The sequence below is a fragment of the Pelophylax lessonae genome, assembly GCF_965119305.1.
Source record: "Pelophylax lessonae genome assembly, chromosome: 10".
Taxonomy (NCBI): Eukaryota; Metazoa; Chordata; class Amphibia; order Anura; family Ranidae; genus Pelophylax; species Pelophylax lessonae.
In genome coordinates this window covers 80139094-80161998 of record NC_138777.1, presented here as the reverse complement: position 1 = coordinate 80161998, position 22905 = coordinate 80139094, and the positions used below count along the sequence as shown (strand labels likewise).

The following is a 22905-nucleotide window of genomic DNA, read 5'->3' as shown; positions in this document are numbered from 1 at the left end:
GGAAAGTGACATCAACCCACAAGTCTACGTCAAGTAAGCCTGTAACAACAAAAGCTACATCTCATAAAGTAAGCTCTGCATCCCCCAAGTCCACTACAGAATCTGAAGTTAAAAAATCCACCTCTCAGGGATCAATTTCTGTTAAAACCACTAAAATGTCTACAGAATCAGGAAAAGTTACATCTGCCCACAAATCTACATCAAGTAAGCCTATAACAACAAAGACTACATCTCATAAAGTAAGCACTGCATCCCATAGATCAACGACAGAATCTGAAGTTAAAAAATCCACCTCTCAAAGACCAATTTCTATTAAAACCACTAGAATGTCTACAGATTCTGGGAAAGTGACATCAACCCACAAGTCTACGTCAAGTAAGCCTGTAACAACAAAAGCTACATCTCATAAAGTAAGCTCTGCATCCCCCAAGTCCACTACAGAATCTGAAGTTAAAAAATCCACCTCTCAGGGATCAATTTCTGTTAAAACCACTAAAATGTCTACAGAATCAGGAAAAGTTACATCTGCCCACAAATCTACATCAAGTAAGCCTATAACAACAAATACTACATCTCATAAAGTAAGCTCTGCATCCCCCAAGTCCACTACAGAGTCTGAAGTTAAAAAATCCACCTCTCAAAGACCAATTTCTATTAAAACCACTAAAATGTCTACAGAATCAGGAAAAGTTACATCTGCCCACAAATCTACATCAAGTAAGCCTATAACAACAAAGACTACATCTCATAAAGTAAGCACTGCATCCCACAGATCAACGACAGAATCTGAAGTTAAAAAATCCACCTCTCAAAGACCAATTTCTATTAAAACCACTAGAATGTCTACAGATTCTGGGAAAGTGACATCAGCCCACAAGTCTACGTCAAGTAAGCCTGTAACAACCAAAGCTACATCTCATAAAGTAAGCTCTGCATCCCCCAAGTCCACTACAGAATCTGAAGCTAAAAAATCCACCTCTCAGGGATCAATTTCTGTTAAAACCACTAAAATGTCTACAGAACCAGGAAAAGTTACGTCTGCCCACAAATCTACATCAAGTAAGCCTATAACAACAAAGACTACATCTCATAAAGTAAGCACTGCGTCCCACAGATCAACTACAGAATCTGAAGTTAAAAAATCCACCTCTCAAAGACCAATTTCTATTAAAACCACTAGAATGTCTACAGATTCAGGGAAAGTGACATCAGCCCACAAGTCTACGTCAAGTAAGCCTGTAACAACCAAAGCTACATCTCATAAAGTAAGCTCTGCATCCCCCAAGTCCACTACAGAATCTGAAGTTAAAAAATCCACCTCTCAGGGATCCATTTCGGTTAAAACCACTAAAATGTCTACAGAATCAGGAAAAGTTACATCTGCCCACAAATCTACATCAAGTAAGCCTATAACAACAAAGACTACATCTCATAAAGTAAGCACTGCATCCCACAGATCAACGACAGAATCTGAAGTTAAAAAATCCACCTCTCAAAGACCAATTTCTATTAAAACCACTAAAATGTCTACAGAATCAGGAAAAGTTACATCTGCCCACAAATCTACATCAAGTAAGCCTATAACAACAAAGACTACATCTCATAAAGTAAGCACTGCGTCCCACAGATCAACTACACAATCTGAAGTTAAAAAATCCACCTCTCAAAGACCAATTTCTATTAAAACCACTAGAATGTCTACAGATTCTGGGAAAGTGACATCAACCCACAAGTCTACGTCAAGTAAGCCTGTAACAACAAAAGCTACATCTCATAAAGTAAGCTCTGCATCCCCCAAGTCCACTACAGAATCTGAAGTTAAAAAATCCACCTCTCAGGGATCAATTTCTGTTAAAACCACTAAAATGTCTACAGAATCAGGAAAAGTTACATCTGCCCACAAATCTACATCAAGTAAGCCTATAACAACAAAGACTACATCTCATAAAGTAAGCACTGCATCCCACAGATCAACGACAGAATCTGAAGTTAAAAAATCCACCTCTCAAAGACCAATTTCTATTAAAACCACTAGAATGTCTACAGATTCTGGGAAAGTGACATCAACCCACAAGTCTACGTCAAGTAAGCCTGTAACAACAAAAGCTACATCTCATAAAGTAAGCTCTGCATCCCCCAAGTCCACTACAGAATCTGAAGTTAAAAAATCCACCTCTCAGGGATCAATTTCTGTTAAAACCACTAAAATGTCTACAGAATCAGGAAAAGTTACATCTGCCCACAAATCTACATCAAGTAAGCCTATAACAACAAAGACTACATCTCATAAAGTAAGCTCTGCATCCCCCAAGTCCACTACAGAGTCTGAAGTTAAAAAATCCACCTCTCAAAGACCAATTTCTATTAAAACCACTAAAATGTCTACAGAATCAGGAAAAGTTACATCTGCCCACAAATCCACATCAAGTAAGCCTATAACAACAAAGACTACATCTCATAAAGTAAGCACTGCGTCCCACAGATCAACTACACAATCTGAAGTTAAAAAATCCACCTCTCAAAGACCAATTTCTATTAAAACCACTAGAATGTCTACAGATTCTGGGAAAGTGACATCAACCCACAAGTCTACGTCAAGTAAGCCTGTAACAACAAAAGCTACATCTCATAAAGTAAGCTCTGCATCCCCCAAGTCCACTACAGAATCTGAAGTTAAAAAATCCACCTCTCAGGGATCAATTTCTGTTAAAACCACTAAAATGTCTACAGAATCAGGAAAAGTTACATCTGCCCACAAATCTACATCAAGTAAGCCTATAACAACAAAGACTACATCTCATAAAGTAAGCACTGCATCCCATAGATCAACGACAGAATCTGAAGTTAAAAAATCCACCTCTCAAAGACCAATTTCTATTAAAACCACTAGAATGTCTACAGATTCTGGGAAAGTGACATCAGCCCACAAGTCTACGTCAAGTAAGCCTGTAACAACCAAAGCTACATCTCATAAAGTAAGCTCTGTATCCCCCAAGTCCACTACAGAATCTGAAGTTAAAAAATCCACCTCTCAGGGATCAATTTCTGTTAAAACCACTAAAATGTCTACAGAATCAGGAAAAGTTACGTCTGCCCACAAATCTACATCAAGTAAGCCTATAACAACAAAGACTACATCTCATAAAGTAAGCACTGCATCCCACAGATCAACGACAGAATCTGAAGTTAAAAAATTCACCTCTCAAAGACCAATTTCTATTAAAACCACTAGAATGTCTACAGATTCTGGGAAAGTGACATCAGCCCACAAGTCTACGTCAAGTAAGCCTGTAACAACCAAAGCTACATCTCATAAAGTAAGCTCTGCATCCCCCAAGTCCACTACAGAATCTGAAGTTAAAAAATCCACCTCTCACGGATCAAGTTCTGTTAAAACCACTAAAATGTCTACAGAATCAGGAAAAGTTACGTCTGCCCACAAATCTACATCAAGTAAGCCTATAACAACAAAGACTACATCTCTTAAAGTAAGCACTGCGTCCCACAGATCAACTACAGAATCTGAAGTTAAAAAATCTACCTCTCAAAGACCAATTTCTATTAAAACCACTAGAATGTCTACAGATTCTGGGAAAGTGACATCAGCCCACAAGTCTACGTCAAGTAAGCCTGTAACAACCAAAGCTACATCTCATAAAGTAAGCTCTGCATCCCCCAAGTCCACTACAGAATCTGAAGTTAAAAAATCCACCTCTCAAAGACCAATTTCTATTAAAACCACTAAAATGTCTACAGAATCAGGAAAAGTTACGTCTGCCCACAAATCTACATCAAGTAAGCCTATAACAACAAAGACTACATCTCATAAAGTAAGCACTGCGTCCCACAGATCAACTACAGAATCTGAAGTTAAAAAATCTACCTCTCAAAGACCAATTTCTATTAAAACCACTAGAATGTCTACAGATTCTGGGAAAGTGACATCAGCCCACAAGTCTACGTCAAGTAAGCCTGTAACAACCAAAGCTACATCTCATAAAGTAAGCTCTGCATCCCCCAAGTCCACTACAGAATCTGAAGTTAAAAAATCCACCTCTCAGGGATCCATTTCGGTTAAAACCACTAAAATGTCTACAGAATCAGGAAAAGTTACGTCTGCCCACAAATCTACATCAAGTAAGCCTATAACAACAAAGACTACATCTCATAAAGTAAGCACTGCATCCCACAGATCAACGACCGAATCTGAAGTTAAAAAATCCACCTCTCAAAGACCAATTTCTATTAAAACCACTAGAATGTCTACAGATTCTGGGAAAGTGACATCAGCCCACAAGTCTACGTCAAGTAAGCCTGTAACAACAAAAGCTACATCTCATAAAGTAAGCTCTGCATCCCCCAAGTCCACTACAGAATCTGAAGTTAAAAAATCCACCTCTCAAAGACCAATTTCTATTAAAACCACTAGAATGTCTACAGATTCTGGGAAAGTGACATCAGCCCACAAGTCTACGTCAAGTAAGCCTGTAACAACCAAAGCTACATCTCATAAAGTAAGCTCTGCATCCCCCAAGTCCACTACAGAATCTGAAGTTAAAAAATCCACCTCTCACGGATCAAGTTCTGTTAAAACCACTAAAATGTCTACAGAATCAGGAAAAGTTACGTCTGCCCACAAATCTACATCAAGTAAGCCTATAACAACAAAGACTACATCTCATAAAGTAAGCACTGCGTCCCACAGATCAACTACAGAATCTGAAGTTAAAAAATCTACCTCTCAAAGACCAATTTCTATTAAAACCACTAGAATGTCTACAGATTCTGGGAAAGTGACATCAGCCCACAAGTCTACGTCAAGTAAGCCTGTAACAACCAAAGCTACATCTCATAAAGTAAGCTCTGCATCCCCCAAGTCCACTACAGAATCTGAAGTTAAAAAATCCACCTCTCAAAGACCAATTTCTATTAAAACCACTAAAATGTCTACAGAATCAGGAAAAGTTACGTCTGCCCACAAATCTACATCAAGTAAGCCTATAACAACAAAGACTACATCTCATAAAGTAAGCACTGCGTCCCACAGATCAACTACAGAATCTGAAGTTAAAAAATCCACCTCTCAAAGACCAATTTCTATTAAAACCACTAGAATGTCTACAGATTCTGGGAAAGTGACATCAGCCCACAAGTCTACGTCAAGTAAGCCTGTAACAACCAAAGCTACATCTCATAAAGTAAGCTCTGCATCCCCCAAGTCCACTACAGAATCTGAAGTTAAAAAATCCACCTCTCAGGGATCCATTTCGGTTAAAACCACTAAAATGTCTACAGAATCAGGAAAAGTTACGTCTGCCCACAAATCTACATCAAGTAAGCCTATAACAACAAAGACTACATCTCATAAAGTAAGCACTGCATCCCACAGATCAACGACCGAATCTGAAGTTAAAAAATCCACCTCTCAAAGACCAATTTCTATTAAAACCACTAGAATGTCTACAGATTCTGGGAAAGTGACATCAGCCCACAAGTCTACGTCAAGTAAGCCTGTAACAACAAAAGCTACATCTCATAAAGTAAGCTCTGCATCCCCCAAGTCCACTACAGAATCTGAAGTTAAAAAATCCACCTCTCAAAGACCAATTTCTATTAAAACCACTAGAATGTCTACAGATTCTGGGAAAGTGACATCAACCCACAAGTCTACGTCAAGTAAGCCTGTAACAACAAAAGCTACATCTTATAAAGTAAGCTCTGCATCCCCCAAGTCCACTACAGAATCTGAAGTTAAAAAATCTACCTCTCAGGGATCAATTTCTGTTAAAACCACTAAAATGTCTACAGAATCAGGAAAAGTTACATCTGCCCACAAATCTACATCAAGTAAGCCTATAACAACAAAGACTACATCTCATAAAGTAAGCACTGCATCCCCTAAATCAACAACAGAATCTGAACTTGAAAAATCCACCTCCCGTAGACCAATTTCCGTTAAAACCACTAAAAGGACAGCAGCGACCACCAGGAAAGAATTCAGTTCTCAACAACCTAAGTCAACTAAACAATCAACTTCATCTACATTTGGAAGTCAAGGCACTAAAAGCACTATTACCAAGACATCACGACCAGTTACAGCAGGCACAAAATCATTTTCTACCACAAGGTGTATGTGCAATTTTAACGGAACTATAGTTTCTCCTGGTAAGTATGTTTTTACTGTTTGTTCAAAAATTTTAATTTAAATACCACTATTCCAATTCTATATGTTTTCAAAAAGATGTGACAGAAATAAAGTATGGACTAGAACAAAAAGAGTACAATATACAATGTATACAGGTTTTACATACAGAAAAATAATGTAAATAACAAAGCAGTTAGTGTTAAAAAAAATTGCATGAAAAAAAGTTATAAGGTAGTAAGCGGGTAATGAGATACAACTTAGCAGTTCTTTTTCACGCAGTGTACACATGGCTTACTCTATCATTGTTGTAAAAATTAATTGATTTCAACAGGGAACTTCTTGCTCAGAAGGCAAGCGACTGGCAAGGAGGGGGGGGGGGGGTGACTAATTTTTCACCAGATGCATTGTAATTGTCCTCCCACTCTTCTATGCAGGAAGGTAAAAAATCTTTTGCATGCATGCAGCGGTCAGCCCAGACCCCCTCCCCCCCCCCCCAAATTCTTACCCATGCCAATGGCTCTCACTGCTGTCAACTGCCACTACTGCCACAGCTCTGTGTGTGAATGGAAACAAAATGGCATGACTCGGGAACAAGCTTTCTTGGGTGCCCCCATTGCAATCTGCTTGCTCTGGGGAACTCCGCAGGAGGGAGGGGCTGGAAGCAAGGGACCGAAATAGGAGGGTCCGGCTGCTCTGTGCAAAACCCCTGCACAGAGCAGGTGAGTATAACATGTTTAAAATTTTAAAAAATAAAGAAAACCTTTAATATTGCTTTAAGATTATGTTAGTATGCCTAGTTAAACACATATACATTCATTTAAAAAAAAAAAATGCTTACACTGCTTACTGACTGTATGGCTGATCTATGCAGTGTAAAAAACATTTTCTGGCATTATTAACCTCCTTAGCGGTATTCATGAGTGTGGCTTTGGGTGAAATTTCCGAGCCATTAGCGGTAACCCCGAGCCACACTCGGGGTACTGCTAGAGAGATCACTGGATCCTGTAAGAGAGGGTACTCACCTTGTCCCTGGGATCCAGCGATGTGTCCCTTCAGCATACGGCGGCCGGATCTTCCGCCCGATGCTGTGAGCCCCGGCTTCCATCTCCTGCGACATGACGCTCACAGGGGGGTGGAACCGGCGGCAAATTCAAATAGTAAAACACACAAACACACTGATACATTATAACATAAAATAAATTCACATTAGTTTGCCCCCCAGTGCCCTTTCCTGCAGTTTTACTGTACTTTATATACACATACACGTAAATCTATATATATATATGTATACACACACACATATATATATATAATATATGTATACATATATATATATATACAGTATATATAATATATATATATATATATATATTATACATACATACATACTTTAACTTATTTATAGTTACTTATTATATTATAATTTATGATTTTGTGTTTCAAACTTTATCATACCCGAGATGTTATAAAGAAGAACGCACAGTAAAAAAAAATCATATGTAAATAGTTGGTTTGGGCTGCTCGTTCTTAATAATTACATGCCAAATATTGGTACCGCTTTCAGCACCAAAAATCAGAAACTATCATACCACCAGGGAGGTTAAAGAAAGCTTACAATGACATTTTCCTAAATATTTTCTTAGCATTGAATATGTGATGCATTGCCTGCCTTACTACCAGATAACATTCTTGCAAATACATGTTCTTTTATTCATTTCAAAGGCCACCTTATAGTATTGCTAAGTGTTAAAATGAAGATAATGGTGTAATGTTTACCTTATGCATGCTGTCGTGTTGTAAATTTAGCGGTTCTAGCTTGGCTGACACCAAGCATTGTTCAGCCTCCCCCTCCCCCTCCTTCACACAGGAACAGAGCTGAGGCTGTCAATCAAAGGCTGTGCCTTCCCCTGACACCAATTTTCTCTTGGTGTCAGGAAAACTTGGCAGAAGTGACTCATGCTGATAGCAGAGGAACAGGCAGTGGACAGAAATGACACTTAGTGCTCTGTATTGAGACAAGGACACACTTCAGAGGGATATGCTTTGTTCATATTTCATGTGTAAGGTTTACAACCACTTTAAGGTAAGTATAAAAAAATACCTATGTATAAATGGAGAGGTCAGCAGGGAGTGGAGAAATATGCAGTATACTAGTTTGCAGCCTTAGGTTGGGTTTGAAGGCAAATCTAACCCCAACAACAAAAATGTAATACATTGCAGCTTAGCTGGCATTATATGTTGTAGCTACATTTGTCTTTGTTTTTCAAGCAGTACAGAAAAATGCCTACTTATCCTGTAAGAAATTCAGTATCTTTGCAATATCCAGTGTACTGAACCTAAACAATGCTGTCAACCTTCGCAGCTATCTTTTGTGAATTAAACAACCCCTTCCCTTTCTCCCTATGTAATGTGGATGGGGAAATTGGGATATATTTGTAGTCTGTTTCTTCAAGGTGATACCTTTTATTTGTTGCTTACATTGTATTGTAGCTTTCCTGACCTTTAGGTAATAGTTCTTATTATTACTTATTTGTTTTCAGGCAATGTTCTATATAACACAACAGACAATGAAGGCTGGTGCTTCTACGCACGATGCAATGAGAAGTGTAAGGTAGAGAGATACAGTGAACCATGTTCTACTGTGCCTACTGTGTCAAGTAGCACCAAAACTGCTAAAACAGTGACAGTTAGAACGGCCACTACTATCACCTCAAAGACAAGAAGCACAACAAAAACACCTGCAACAAGCACTAAGACTGCACAGACGAAGACTTTAGCATCGAGCGCCAGTTCAGCGAGCACCCCAACTCCTGGCTGTAATGCAGTTATGCCTCCAAGAAAGGTAAGGTTATACCTAGTTTTCATCTGTAACATCACTTACATGCATATGGAATTGAATTGCAAATTAATATTTATGTAAACCAAAAATAATAAAATAGAGTTCTGCCAGTCCAATAGCCCTAATGGCTCTGCACCTGCTTCAAGTAGGCATATGTATGCTCTGTATAACATTTTGATATACTGTATTAAGTACTACTGACAATGCATGACTGGTCACACACAGAAGACTTGTGATGGTCAGTGCATAGGGGAAGAAATCACGCATCAATACTTGTACTCAAATCCCATTTTTGGACTGCTGGGTTGCTACTGCCAGAGCAGGTTACATTAGTCAAGGTAAACTTGGTGATTACATAGAAAATTAATTCTAGCAATATTGGTGGGAACTCATTTTTGTTTTGATGAGCTGGATTGTGTGCTAGGTCATTTTTGTATTTCTCAGTATACTGCAATGCCCTTCTCCTTTCCTATATTAGTTATAAATGGATCTGAACAACTGCCATATTCAGCTGTATTGGGAGAAACATAGTCTTCTCAGTTGTTCAAAACAGTTTTTCTCTGTTGAATACAGTCCGCCTTTAAGGATAACTTTCAACAAGCAGGGTTTATATAGCAGGTTTAGAGCAAAAGCCCATCTTCAGGATAAACAGAGTATCCCACCAAAGAAAAGTGTGATAACTTGTAGCAGGTTCTACTGTTATACCAAGTCAATTTGGTGGTACTAGTCCAAGAAGAGTATTCCTCTGTCAGTTTTCCATTATTACAGCACTGACACCCTGCACATGGTGCCCATCTTGCAATTATACAAGGGTTCTTGTAGCTCTTGCTTTCAATTATGGTGCCATTTTTTGTAGCATGGGCGATGTTACCTATTTCTCTCTGCATCCCTTTGAGCATTGGATAATAAATATGGCATTCCCTTGCAAGTCAACACTGAAAACAACAACCCTTATAATAACTTTTCTTCTGTCTTCTCCCTTGACCAGTGCCCCCAATAGCAAGCTGCTTCCTATGGGGGCACTGGAGAAGCTCGCTCCTGAGCCCTGCTTTATGCCTCCATAAGACACATAGAGCTGCAGCACGGCCCCGCCCCCCCCCCCCCCATTCTCTCCTCACTTGCTCACTGGCTGAGATTGACAGCAGTGGGAGCCAATGGCTCCCGCTGCTGTCTCAGCTAATGAGAAGGAGTCACGGGACAGCCAAGACTCCCATGCACATAGTTGGATCCAGAGAGAGCTAAGGTGAGTATTAGGGGGGGGGGGCTGTGGGGGGAGCAGCACACACAGAAGGTTTTTTACCTTCATGCATAGAATGCATGAAGGTAAAAAAAACCTTCAGCCTTTACAACCACTTTAAGATGAAGTTCCTGCAAAAGAACAAAATTGTGAAGGTGTCAATTGGAATTCTTTTTTTTTCTCCACAGGTGAATGAAACCTGGATGATAGATCAATGTACCCATGCTACCTGTATTGGTCAAAACAATATTGTCGTAAAGAAAAAAGAGTGTGCACCAATTAATAGGGTGGTCTGTGCCAACCGTTTAAAGCCCAGGAAAACATTTGACGAGAGTGGCTGCTGCTATCAGAACGAGTGTGATTGTGAGTCCTACAGAGTAGAATTATTTTGCTGCATGTAATGATTTAATCAATTTGCTGTAGCATTTGCTAAGTTCTCCTTTTTTATGCCCTTAGGTGTCTGTGGTGGTTGGGGAACATCCCATTATGTCACCTTTGATGGTACCTACTATGCTTTTAACGGCCAATGCACATATATCCTTGTTCAGCAAATCACTCCAGTCTTCGACCACTTCCGGGTTTACATCGATAATTTCGCCTGTGACCCTGATGACCCATCTTGTGTTAAGTCCCTTCGTATTATGTACAATAATTACACGATTGTCCTGACCTCTCAATCCTTGATCAACCGAATAACAAACAAGGTAATCAATTCCACCTTCTAAATAGTTTTGTAGTTTGATAAATTGTAAACCTATCATGGTCATTTGCTGGACATTAAAGTGTATGTCATGGCAAAAATAATATATATGCAGTAGATCTCGCCAATACATACACACAGGAAAATACCTTGTGATGTGCCAAAAATGCACTCAGCTCCTACGTTCTTGTTGTGGGCTGACAGTTCATGCCATTTTTGTAGACTCAGAATATTAGCTCTGCACAAGTGTCTTTTGTTAACCTGCTGAATCTCTTCCCACTGCCCTCATCTGCACAACATCGGAACTAATTGATCTGTAGTGGAGATAGGAACTTGTAGGGCTGATTAGGCTCCTTGAGATAACACTGAAAGTGTGCACAGGACACAGGACAACTCTGAATTTCTAACAAGATCAACAGGTATTTTTTGCACAGATATAAAAAAACATGGTTTATTTCAAAGGCTAAGGCTGCCCATAGCTGGTTTAGTGGGAACCATCTGAGATTCAAACTGTCTATAGGCAGGCTGAATTTACCAAGTTAATCTATCGATCATCTTGGGTACAACCAGATTGTAAGATTTAACTTGCAAATATCATTAGTGGCTGCTATAGCCACTAGCAATAATCACTGTCTTCTGATGGGGACAGCTTCCCCGTGGTTGCAGGAAAGAAAGTTGCACCGTCTATGCCCTGCCTAAAAGGTAGCAAATAAGAAATGTTTATTGTTAGAGTTAACATACACTTTGCATTTCAACCAGTACTTTTTTTTTTTTTTCATTTTAGGTTTTGTTACTTAATACTCAGTATCTTTTCCCTTTTTACCTAACATTTTTGCATATATGTTACAGATTTACATTAACAATCAAAGAGTATACCCTGCAATCAGAAAAAATGGTATTACTATTACATCTTCTGGCATTTTTATGATAGTGGAGATACCGGAAATTGGAGCATACATCTCCTTCAATGTTCTTAGTTTCACTGTCAGGTTGCCAATCAACAAATTCTCGGGCAATACTGAAGGTCATTGTGGTAAGTCTCCAAAATTTTGGATTTGTTCTGTTTGTGCTGCATTACATAATTAGTCACACTAATAAATGCACGTAATTTCAATAGGAAAGTGTTCTAACAGTCAAGCAGATGATTGCATTTTGCCTAACGGACAGCAGGCTTCATCATGTACTGAGATGGCAGGACATTGGGGAGCACCAAACCAGGACTCGTTGTCATGCAGTTCCATCACTACCAGAGCCCCCACTGTTAGTAGCCAGCCAACATTATCTTACTCTCCTCTTCAGTCCACATATTTCTCCACTCACTCCTCCAGAGTACCTCAAACTCTACCAACTATAGTTCCATCAACACAAGTGTCTCTACTTCCATCAACATTTTCCACTGTCCAGACAACAGAGGAACCCTGCAACACCCCTGAAGTCTGTAAGGTTATTCTGAGCAGGTTAGCTTTTTTTTTTACTTCTGGAATAATAGTCATGTAAAGATTTGGGTAAAATTTAAAATATGAAAGAACAGTGCAATTAATGAGGACACATTATAACAGTGAAGTTAAAGCCACATAAGTTGTTGTAGTTGACATTGAAGATTGTGCCACACTGATTTACACTAAAGCCATTACTTTTGGAATTTTCAATAGTGTCTTCAAGGAATGCCATAAAGTTGTACCACCAGAGCCATTCTATCAAGCTTGTGTTAGTGATGGCTGTACCAAAACAGAAGGCGAGGTTTTGTGCTCCAGTTTACAAAGCTATGCTAGGCTTTGTGGAATTGAAGGTGTCTGCATTGACTGGAGAGACAGCACTAATGGTGTATGCCGTAAGTATAAATTCAGTCATAAGAACCAGTTATGCTTTGCTTTTAAAATGCTACTTTCTTGCATATTACACAGATAAAGATAACATCTTTATCTTTGTACAGCCAAGAACTGTTCCTCGCACCTCGTTTATAAACCATGTGGGCCTGTTGTAGAACCCACCTGTAACTCTAAGTAAGTGTATTTTTTTTGCTTTTTTATCTTAGCTGAGATTTAGTTTTTTTCCCTCTAACATTTGTTTCCACTTTTAGGTACAATAAAGAATTCTATAACAAGACCACAGATTTCTTGGAAGGGTGCTACTGTCCTGAGGGCACTACAAAATTCAACACTGTATCAAACAAATGTGTAACCACCTGCGGTATGTAGTATTCCTTCTAGTTAAAGTATGCAGTATCTAATTGACTGTTCTGCATAGTCCTAATATACTCTCTGTTCATGCAGGATGTACTGGACCAGATGGAATGCCCAGAGATGTAAGGCATATAAGAGTTATATAATCCGAATCAAATATGTGACAGATTAGACTGTGAACAATGTAGTATTTATTGACGTTTTTCTTTTACTTGCAGCTGGGAGAATCATGGGAAAGCAACTGTCAGACCTGTTTCTGTGATAATGCAACAATGAGTGTGCAGTGTGCAGCAAAATCCTGTCCAATGCCTACTCCTGAAACTTGTACTGAGGAAGGATCTATGCCAGTTTCTGTACTCGACCCATCTAACCCCTGCTGTCATATCACAGAATGCCGTAAGTACGGTGGTGGTTGTAAATTCAAAGCATAGTAAAAATGTACCAGTGGCCAGACTATTAAAATTAGGCCATATACATATTCTTAACAAACAGTAAAAGTAATTTAGAACAAGTCCCCAATCACCTCTCTAGCTGCTTGTAAGGTAAAGTAATCATATCTCAAAGAACCTCAAAGTTTACAGCAAAGATTCTAAAATCTGTTTCAGTCAGTTTGTAATTTTATAGAAAGATCTGTTAACATCTGCTGTTTGTTTTACATTTGGAAAGTTGGCAGGCTTTCAAGATCTGATCACCATTAAAATATATGTAAACCCTTGCCTTGTAAAACAATCAATTCAGTTTAAAATGAAAGGCAAAACATGTAGGTATACATATAAAAAAACATTATAAATTACCCATAGCTTCTGTTCTCAGCTGCATAAGGTGCTCAGAGAGCTGGGGGAGGGGAAACCGCAAAACATTGATAGTTCCAATGAATGGCTGTGCATGGGAGGGGGGGGGGGGGGTGTCAGCAGACGTCTGAGTTCCAGCACAGCTAGAAAACTGACCAGAATATGCTCTCATGCTTAGTGTGGTCAGTTATTATTAGGAAAGCAAAGGGACTGGCAGGTACAACAGGTATTTCACACAATGGAAGTAATGCAAAGAGAACAGGTACAGCAGGCACATGATAGGAATATGTAATGTTGGGTTTAAATATTCTTTCAGGATGAGTGAATCTGCATGGGTTAAGTTTTTTCAAATCTTGCTCAAAGGTCACAAACTTTGACATGAACCCCATTAAAGTTTATAGAGGGGTGAATCTTGTTATTTAATTCCAGCCATTTTTAGGGATAATAATCAAGAATCTATTTTCAAACAAAATGCATAGTAAGCTGGGCACTGCCATGGGGAACGTACCAATGACAAAATGAAAGAATAAGAATACAAATTTGGTTTCCCTACAAAGGTTTAACACAAGCTCAATACTATGGCTGTTGTGAGCCCCCTTTTTAACAGAAGGGTTACCCATTTTGTTTTTGTTTTTTTATTATTGACTTTGATAACTCAGCTGGCCAGGTAAAAGGCTATAAACTGCGTTATAGATTGCTCCCTATTTCCATTTGCAAACCTTTTAGCTGAAAATTCATGATTTGAAAACCCAAACTTCATTCTACTCTCCCTAGAAAAAAAAATGATATCAGTTTGCACTTTGAAAATGAATAAGTCAGGCCTTGCTTTAAAGTGTTTCTATGGTAGGAAGTTTAGAAAATATGGACTCAATTGATAAAGTGAAATGGCAGATCCCTATCTCAGAATGCCTTTGTCTATGAATACTCTTGCTGTTTCTACATTACAATGTATAGAGTGAATGACCAGTTGTTCTTCTGCCTGCTGACAGGTTGCGACATCATTCTGTGTTCCAATGAAAAAACAATTTGTGAGCCTGGCTATGAAGCTGTGCCGCAGACAAATGCAGGAGGTTGCTGTCCAGTCTACGAATGTGGTAAGTGATCGTCTCCTTTCTCTAACACAAATATTGAGTTTCCAGTATTATGAAAAAAGTCTGTTTAATCTATATTATATGTTCAGACATTACCCAATTATGCCGCCAAATCCCCTACTCTAGGGCATTCCCTGGCATCATTTTTTTCCTCCACCATGTTCCTGTAAGGAGAAACAGTTTTCACTATTTCCTGTGACATCATCGCCAGGCTTGTAAAATTCCTAAAGGGGCTGCCTCTGGGAGCTCAGTTTTATTTAGGCATAGTCCTAAAACTACATCTACACTCATTGAGGTTGATCTACTAAAGGTAAATAGACTATTGCAAGGGAAATCGCACTTTGCATGGGAATCTTTGCCAGAGCTTAGTGAATGAAATTAATCTTTGGTGACTTCCATAAAAGCAAACATGGTGTGTTATTTTTTTTATTTTCCGTGCACGTGGATATTTTTTACAAAGTGACATTTCACCACATTCCCTAAGATCTTGGAAAATTGTCATGCCAAGCAAAATTTTGCTTACAAAGTGAACAACCTATTTACCTTAAGCAAATCAACCCCAATGAGCCCCCTTTTTCACTCCCAGTATGCGGACAGGCTCTTTGGAGTCCAGGCAAGAGCATTATTTTGCTGGATAAGAAGAGACAACGGGGTTGATTTAGATTGTGCACTTTGCAAAGTGCAGATGCTCCAGAGCTTACTGAATGAGCAGAAACTCTGCTGACTTCCATCATTCAATTATGTGCAAGCAAAAATGCAGTTTTTATTTTTTATTTCTGTTACATGTGATTGGGCATCCTTTGCAAAGTGACGCTTTACCTCATTCACTAAGCTCTGGAGCAACTGCACTTTATAAAGTGCACATTCTATTTGCATATGTAAAGAGAGTGATAGGGGGTGGGGATAAGTGGAGCTCTGTAGTTCAGCAGGCAGGAATGACAACACTGGATAGGAATTTAAGAGCACACCGGAATTCTGGCAGATCTACCGTTATTTTTTTCTTCTTGCTGCATTTAAGGGATAAAGCATAGGTGTACCTGTATTGGGTATATGTTTGTTTTTTTCCTTGACATATACATTATATTGCTTTTGATTATTTCTCCTCAGTTCCAAAAGAAGTGTGTGTTCATAATGGAACAGAGTACCAGGTAACTAAAACTGTAGCTCATCTCCTCTGTATCAGCCTTTGTTGCTTATATAGCTTTCTTTAGATGTACTTTGATCAAATCTTTTTACTTTATTATTTTTTGTCCTGTTTTAGCCAGGTGGAATTGTTCCATCTTCCAACCCCTGTGAAAAGTGCATGTGTGATGGCACAATGAGTACAACTTCAGGAATACACATTATAAACTGCATTCCACTTTTGTGTAGCATCAAATGCGCAAAGGTAAGTCTCAGAAATGTAACATACTCAAGATCATCCCTGGAAGCTACATTTTAAGTGACAATCCCTTTGTTGTATCCCCTAGGGCTTTACTTACCAAGACGTCCCTGGACAATGTTGTGGAACCTGTGTACAGACTCAGTGTATCATGGATCTTCCTGATAACTCCACCTATCTGCTTAATGTAAGCACTACAGTTTTTTTGGCTATGTAAAACTTTTCAGATCTACTGAGATTCTTTTTTGCCTACATATCTGTTTGTGTTTTTCTTAGCCTGGAGAAACCTGGTCACATCCTGGAGATAACTGCACTGAGTATAGATGTGTGAAAAAGAAAGGCAAATTATTGAGTATGGTATCCAAAATATCATGTCCAAAGATCGACCTGGATGACTGTGTACCGGTAAGCATTGACACAGTGACAGCTTGTAAGCATTTGACTAATTACCAAAGCAGACTATTTATTTAGCAAAGTGAGGCTGTGTTCACTTCAGTTATCCAATCGTGTGCAATCAAAATCATTTTTTATTCCCTTTGCACCTGAGTGAACACAGCTTCATCTTACTTACTAAGCAACCATTCATTGTGCTAAGAGAACAACCTCCACTCTTTAAGTAAATCAATCCCATTAACATGAAGTAAACCTTCAGCTAATTATCATTCAGTTTGACACATATTTATGAATGATTCAATGATCAATGAATCAATCAATTCAATAATTCAATTATCAATGATTCAATTAACATTAACAAAAGTAATTTTTAATGACCAGCAAATTTAATCTCTATTCAATTTTAACATAATTGATAAATATCTATCAAATTGCCTATGTTTTTGGCAGAACGACCTTTTATCCAATTACCATATAGTTCTTTATATGTTTTGCATTGAGTACTGTAAATTTACAGATTATTTATTACATACAATAAAAATAATTTTGATCCATTCAATCACCATCTACACATATAAATGATTTTGTTAGATATATGGCCAATTTTCAATCAGTTATTAAGTTACATAAAATGTCAGTAAATATTTATTGGAACTATTGTGATAAAAATCAACACTATTCAGTTTTAATATTACCCAATAAGTGATTTCTAAATGTTATACAATTTACTCCCTTCTTGATGTCTAAAGCTGGTCATACACAGCTTAAACTTTGGATGATTCAACCAGAAATTCCTGCTGAATCATCCTATGGGTGGCCCTGTCGACACCTCCAAGCTTGACAAACTTTGATATAAAAAGCAAAGGAGCCTGGTGGAAAATTGCAGGAAAGAAAATTGCTTGATTCCCCCATCAACACAGTCAGTGTTGATGAGTGAAGATGCTCCATGGAACTTATGTGTTCTCCCGGCAGGGGGAGGGGGCCAGCGGGTAACCGCCCCTGCTGGGAGAACTCAGTGATTACTGCTAGCAGCTATAGCTGTTGGCAATAATTGCGTGTAAGGATCTGACATGCTGTTTGTACCAAAGTTGATTAATGGATCAACTTGGGTACAATCAGCCTGCCCATAGATGGTTCGAAACTCAGCTTGTCCCTGTTGAACCGGCTGAGATTTGACCATCTATGGATGGCTTTAGTAAGGATGTAGAGATCTATTTGTATATGACTAGCCTAACAATAAACACAGAAATTATCCACAAGCTCCAATACTACTAATATATCTCTCTTTTCAGGGAACAATTGGGAAAGACAGCAAAGGATGTTGCTTAACTTGTAAGTATTTTATCTGGCTCTATTCAATATTAAAGTGTTTCAAGAGATATATTTTATTAATGCTTTACATAATGCTATAAGGACACTTGTAAACAGATGCTACACAAATCATAAAAATAAAAGCATTTGGTGTTTTTTTTTTTTTTTTTTTAAGAACAAGAAGAATCTCATTTGAAATGATTAGAATTGGGTGGTTATCAAGAAATAATTTATTGCTGGTATATTAACTATTTCTTTAGAATGTAATGCCTAAAATGTTGGGTGTCATCGGCCGTTTCAATAAAAACCATCTGACATTCGGCCCGTGTGTATGGCAGCCAGTCAAACAGAAGCCGTCTGTTTGCTCGAAAACTAGCAGCTGACCAGCTCCTGATCAGCGCTCTCAGCCAATGGCTGAGAGTGAAAATTGGAGTGTTCCCGGTGGGAGAGGGGGAGCCGTCTCCCTGTCAGAACACACTAGAACAGCAGGGGAGATCGCTATACTAACACCAAAATGTTAGTACAAGGGCTCTGACCAGAGCTGTCAGGAAAAACAAACACAGAAATGATTGTCATAACAATAAATAGACATTTACATTCAGATTTCACTGATATTTTATCCAGGTGTCCAAGAAACAACCAAGTGTCAGAAGGTAAAGACTGAGGAGATCATCCTTCAGAATGGCTGCAAGTCTCTGAGCCCTGTAAAGATGTCCTATTGCAAGGGGAGGTGTGAAAGCTACTCCAGGTATGTTGATTGCTAATGAAAAGTAAGATACTGTGTGTAGCACACTGCATAGTTAAAATATAACTAAAGGCAAAACCTTTTATAGCGTGGAGAGGAATTAGAACTCCTGTCATTTTTTATTGCTGTCTGCGCCCCTGTTAGAGAGATTCCCCTCCCTATTTGTCCCGTTTACCATTTTCATTGAGAGTGAAAGTAAAAGAAAATCCCAAGTTTTGTGGTGTTCCCGAAACAGAAAGAGTGGGGATATCTTCCAATGGGGGCACTAGCTCTGGTGACCCAGGTGACAACCAGGGATTCCCTCACTTTAGAGGAATTTTCTCTCACTTTCTGTGTTGGCTATGGGATGGAAAGTGAAGATCGATCTCCCCAATGGGACACAGATGGCAACACAATGACGCATAAATCAGGTTGTCTTTCATTTCTAAATGTGGCACTATTTCTGTGCATTAGGAACCCCCTGCAGCTGCAATACTTGGCAGCAAACTGCGACAGGTAATCAAAGTTTTGAAACAGAATTATCACTTGAGATGACGCAGAATTTCACACAAGTGGTCAGGGGCAGGTTTCATTGTATTGCAGTGTTACTGTACAGCAACAAATGGAGAAATTATTAATTATGTTGTTTAAATATAGTGAAAATACCCCAAAATCTGTCTCACTGCTCCTGTTTAGCAACCACTTGCTGTGCTACGGAATTGGTAAATGTCCCCTGATTGTTGTAATGCACTTATAAACACCATTGCCTATACAGTATATATGTTTTCTGTAAATGGTCTTGTTATTGTCCTCCTGTTATAAGACTGAGGCTCCAGCTGTTTTTGTTCATGTGGTTCATGCTCCATCTTGTAAGAGACTCTTGAACTCTCTTTTAACCCCGTTTACTGCTTAAAAGTCACCCTATCTTCACAAATACATGAAATCTGTGGCTGCCTGAGCTTTATTTTGTTCCTGTTTATGACAGTTGCATCTAAGTTATGTATAAATTGGATGCTTTTATTTAGGGAATTACTGAGGCAAAATTAATATGTTACTTATCATGTCTGCACATTAGCTGATTAGATTAAAGCATAGGTGAACCCCCAAAATATAAATGTAATATATTGCAGCCTTTAGATGTAGTTCCTGCATTAGCTTTTACCTTTTTCAATCTAAGAACATTTCCAGCAAGTACACATTCTAGGAGTTTAAAAGAAAGCACAAAGGTCTGTATCTTTATTTTTTAAGCTACTAGTCCGAATAATCCACCATATAATGAAGATGAACAAAGACAGACATGTTTGAAGTTCAGTCTGTATGACTGCCATGGCTGCCTCTATTGATACAGGGGAGATATAATGCATAATAATGGCATTACATTTAAGGGTACTTCAAATTTGGTTGTCTTGTACATGCTCAAAGATCTGCCTAATCATATGACCAATGTGATTGGCTCCTGGTCATTATTATAAATAGAGAGCTGTCTTTGACAGTTCAGTCTCTTAGCCCGGAGCATGTAGTGAGCACCCATTTGTGCTGGGAGAGCACAGTGAGTACTCATTTAAGTCCCATTTGGTTTATTGGCTGGACAACACTTGCTTGGTAAATGAATGCTAAATACATTTTTTTTTTTTTTCAGGTACTCAGCAAAATCCAAATCTATGGAGCGCAAATGCAGTTGCTGTCGGGAGACAGAAACAGAAATAGTAACCATTGAATTAAGCTGTCCAAATGGTAATATAATGAATTACAGCTTTGTTGACATCAAGAAGTGTTCCTGTGCTGTTTGCAGTAAAGAAGAAGGCGATGGTGAAGCTCCTTATGTGACAAACTCAAAACCTCAAACCACTGTTAAAGTAAAGAAGGCTACAAAAATGACCAAGGACAGCAAAGATCAAGAAAAAGAGAGCAAAGAATCAGGATCAGAGTCTATCGAAAACGAAGAGACGGCCATTAGCTCAGAGTAGACAAATAAGCCTGAGCCAATATCACAGATTATAGGGAAAGCAATAACCACTGCGAAACGATCCACAAACAAGAGCAAATAAGCATCACAACCTGACAAGACTGCACAGCCAGGTGGGAAACGGGTAACAAAGCCAATCCCCCAGAGCACAAAAAAGGTCCAAATGCATAAAACCATTTAACAGAAATTCTGAAGAGAAGCAGCATGCCAGGAATTGGAAAATAAGTAATATGTAAAAAATGAATCTTTTATTTGTGGAATTAATACTTGATCACCTAATCGTAAACAAGTAAAAAAATAAAAAACTGTTTCCTACAGCTAATTCCTACTGCTGTTTCCTAATGCTGGGAATCCCTTTAAAGCGTGTTTAAACCCAGGCACAAAAATCTAAGATATTGGGGCCTACCAGTCCTTAGATGTGTGGTGGCTGCATTCGTTTTTTTCCATTATGTTTACCTACTGTTACTGCAAATAACCATGCAAATGTTATGGGATCTATTGTTGTCCTCTAGGTCGGACATCAAACATGTCTATCATAGTTCATCATCTTCATTATATGGTGGATGTGGAAATAGAAGTGTTTATCGAAAAATAGGATTCTTTGTGTTTTAAGTTAAAGTTAGAGACATGACAAGGGTATTGCATTTTTGTACTTGCTGAAAATATTCTTAGCTTAAAAAAGGAAATGCATCAACCACATCTAAGGACTGATAAGCTGCAATATATAAAAATGTTTATAGTGGGTTTAGTTATCCTTGAATTATATAACCAATGGGTTTAAACATTATGACTAAACTTATTGTACTTAAATTATGGCATGTTGGGTAAGATTTCTTTGTGAACAATAATGCTCACTTCTGTACTCAAAAATGTCATCTTTTTTAATTTATAATGTTGATTAATAAACTTATTTTGAGCAAGTTACCCTATTGTTTGGTTGTTTTTTGTAAATGTCAGGTGGGATTTGTACTTATGATATGTCTGTTCTATACATCTTTAACCTTAGGAATGCCATCTTAACAGTAAAATAACTATAACAGTACTGTACAAGCATTGATCAGTAATTTATTTTTTATTTGAGTTTCATTAGCTAGAAATATTTTGGATATATGATAACTAATCATAAAAATATATTGACATTAGATCACATTTTTTAGTTTTAGTTTCAAAGCTGAACTACAGCATAGGCAAATAATGCCTATATACAAGAGACGTGTTCATTTTTTTAAATCCAAAAGTGTTTTTATTAGTATTGAAATGGTATATAGACATACACCTATATCATACACATTGAGTTAAAGCAGGGGTAGGCAACCTTAGAGTAGAGATCTACCTGAACAATATGGGAGAAATCAAAGATCACCAGGCACAACGCACTATTTTTGAGAGGTAACCTTGCAAAGGCCATTAAAAAGTAAGGCAGTTTTGAAGAAAACTTGTGACCAATTTACTCCGAGATCAAACGGCCATGTGGCACACACTCCTATGCAATTCCCACATTTTCCCCGTGTGGTGCATTTTGACAGCCTGCTGACGCTGCAAATCACACTGGAATGCAAAAAAAGTAATGCATGTGTAGCCCTGCCTCCAGGGGGGCTGCTAGTGATGTTCATATCCTCCTCCTCACTTCTATTGCCCTGAAGACCTTCCAACCAATTTGACACTGTAGGCTCGAGTATGTTGAATGAAAAATACCACCAGGTTTCAATAAAAGATTGGCTTTACTATGTTTAGCAAGAAGAATAAACAATATTGAATTCAAACATCAAGCGATATTCAGGAAACAAATAAAGGGAAGATCCTGAGTCCTCAAACCCAAAATAGCATAGGACTCAGCACTCAGGATCTGATATATTAGAAAGCAGATAACCAATGAAATGAGCAACAATATATGAAGGCTGGGATATTAATTATTCATCAGTAAATCAATCCTCCCTTAACCACCTCCCACCCGGGCCATAGTACATATACGGCCGGGTGGGAGTCTCGTCCTTCTGAATGGACGTTCCGGAATGTCCTTCAGAAGGAGAGAGATCGCGCCGCTGCGGGCACGCGCAGCGGCGCGATCTTAATGTGCCTGCCTGATAAAAAAGCCAATTATTGAAAAAATTTTAAAAAAAAGAGATTTTTTGATTTTTACTTTG

General features: G+C 38.4%; 1 protein-coding gene across 1 annotated transcript in view; it reads left to right on the top strand.

The window, feature by feature from the left end:
- Nucleotides 1-20762, top strand: part of LOC309565951 (mucin-5B-like) — a gene marked incomplete at both ends in the record, with an annotated part of 70571 nt that extends 49809 nt beyond the window's left edge. Inside the window, 17 exons of the mRNA XM_082270980.1 lie at nt 8686-8987; nt 10410-10584; nt 10678-10925; nt 11771-11954; nt 12039-12378; nt 12574-12752; nt 12855-12924; nt 13002-13111; nt 13195-13226; nt 13323-13500; nt 14885-14989; nt 16094-16134; nt 16248-16373; nt 16456-16554; nt 16644-16772; nt 18674-18819; nt 20435-20762. Of these exons, the coding sequence (XP_082127106.1) occupies nt 8686-8987; nt 10410-10584; nt 10678-10925; nt 11771-11954; nt 12039-12378; nt 12574-12752; nt 12855-12924; nt 13002-13111; nt 13195-13226; nt 13323-13500; nt 14885-14989; nt 16094-16134; nt 16248-16373; nt 16456-16554; nt 16644-16772; nt 18674-18819; nt 20435-20762 (2792 nt within the window). The remainder of the gene's footprint in view (nt 1-8685; nt 8988-10409; nt 10585-10677; nt 10926-11770; nt 11955-12038; nt 12379-12573; nt 12753-12854; nt 12925-13001; nt 13112-13194; nt 13227-13322; nt 13501-14884; nt 14990-16093; nt 16135-16247; nt 16374-16455; nt 16555-16643; nt 16773-18673; nt 18820-20434) is intronic.
- Between the last annotated feature and the right edge of the window lie 2143 nt (nt 20763-22905).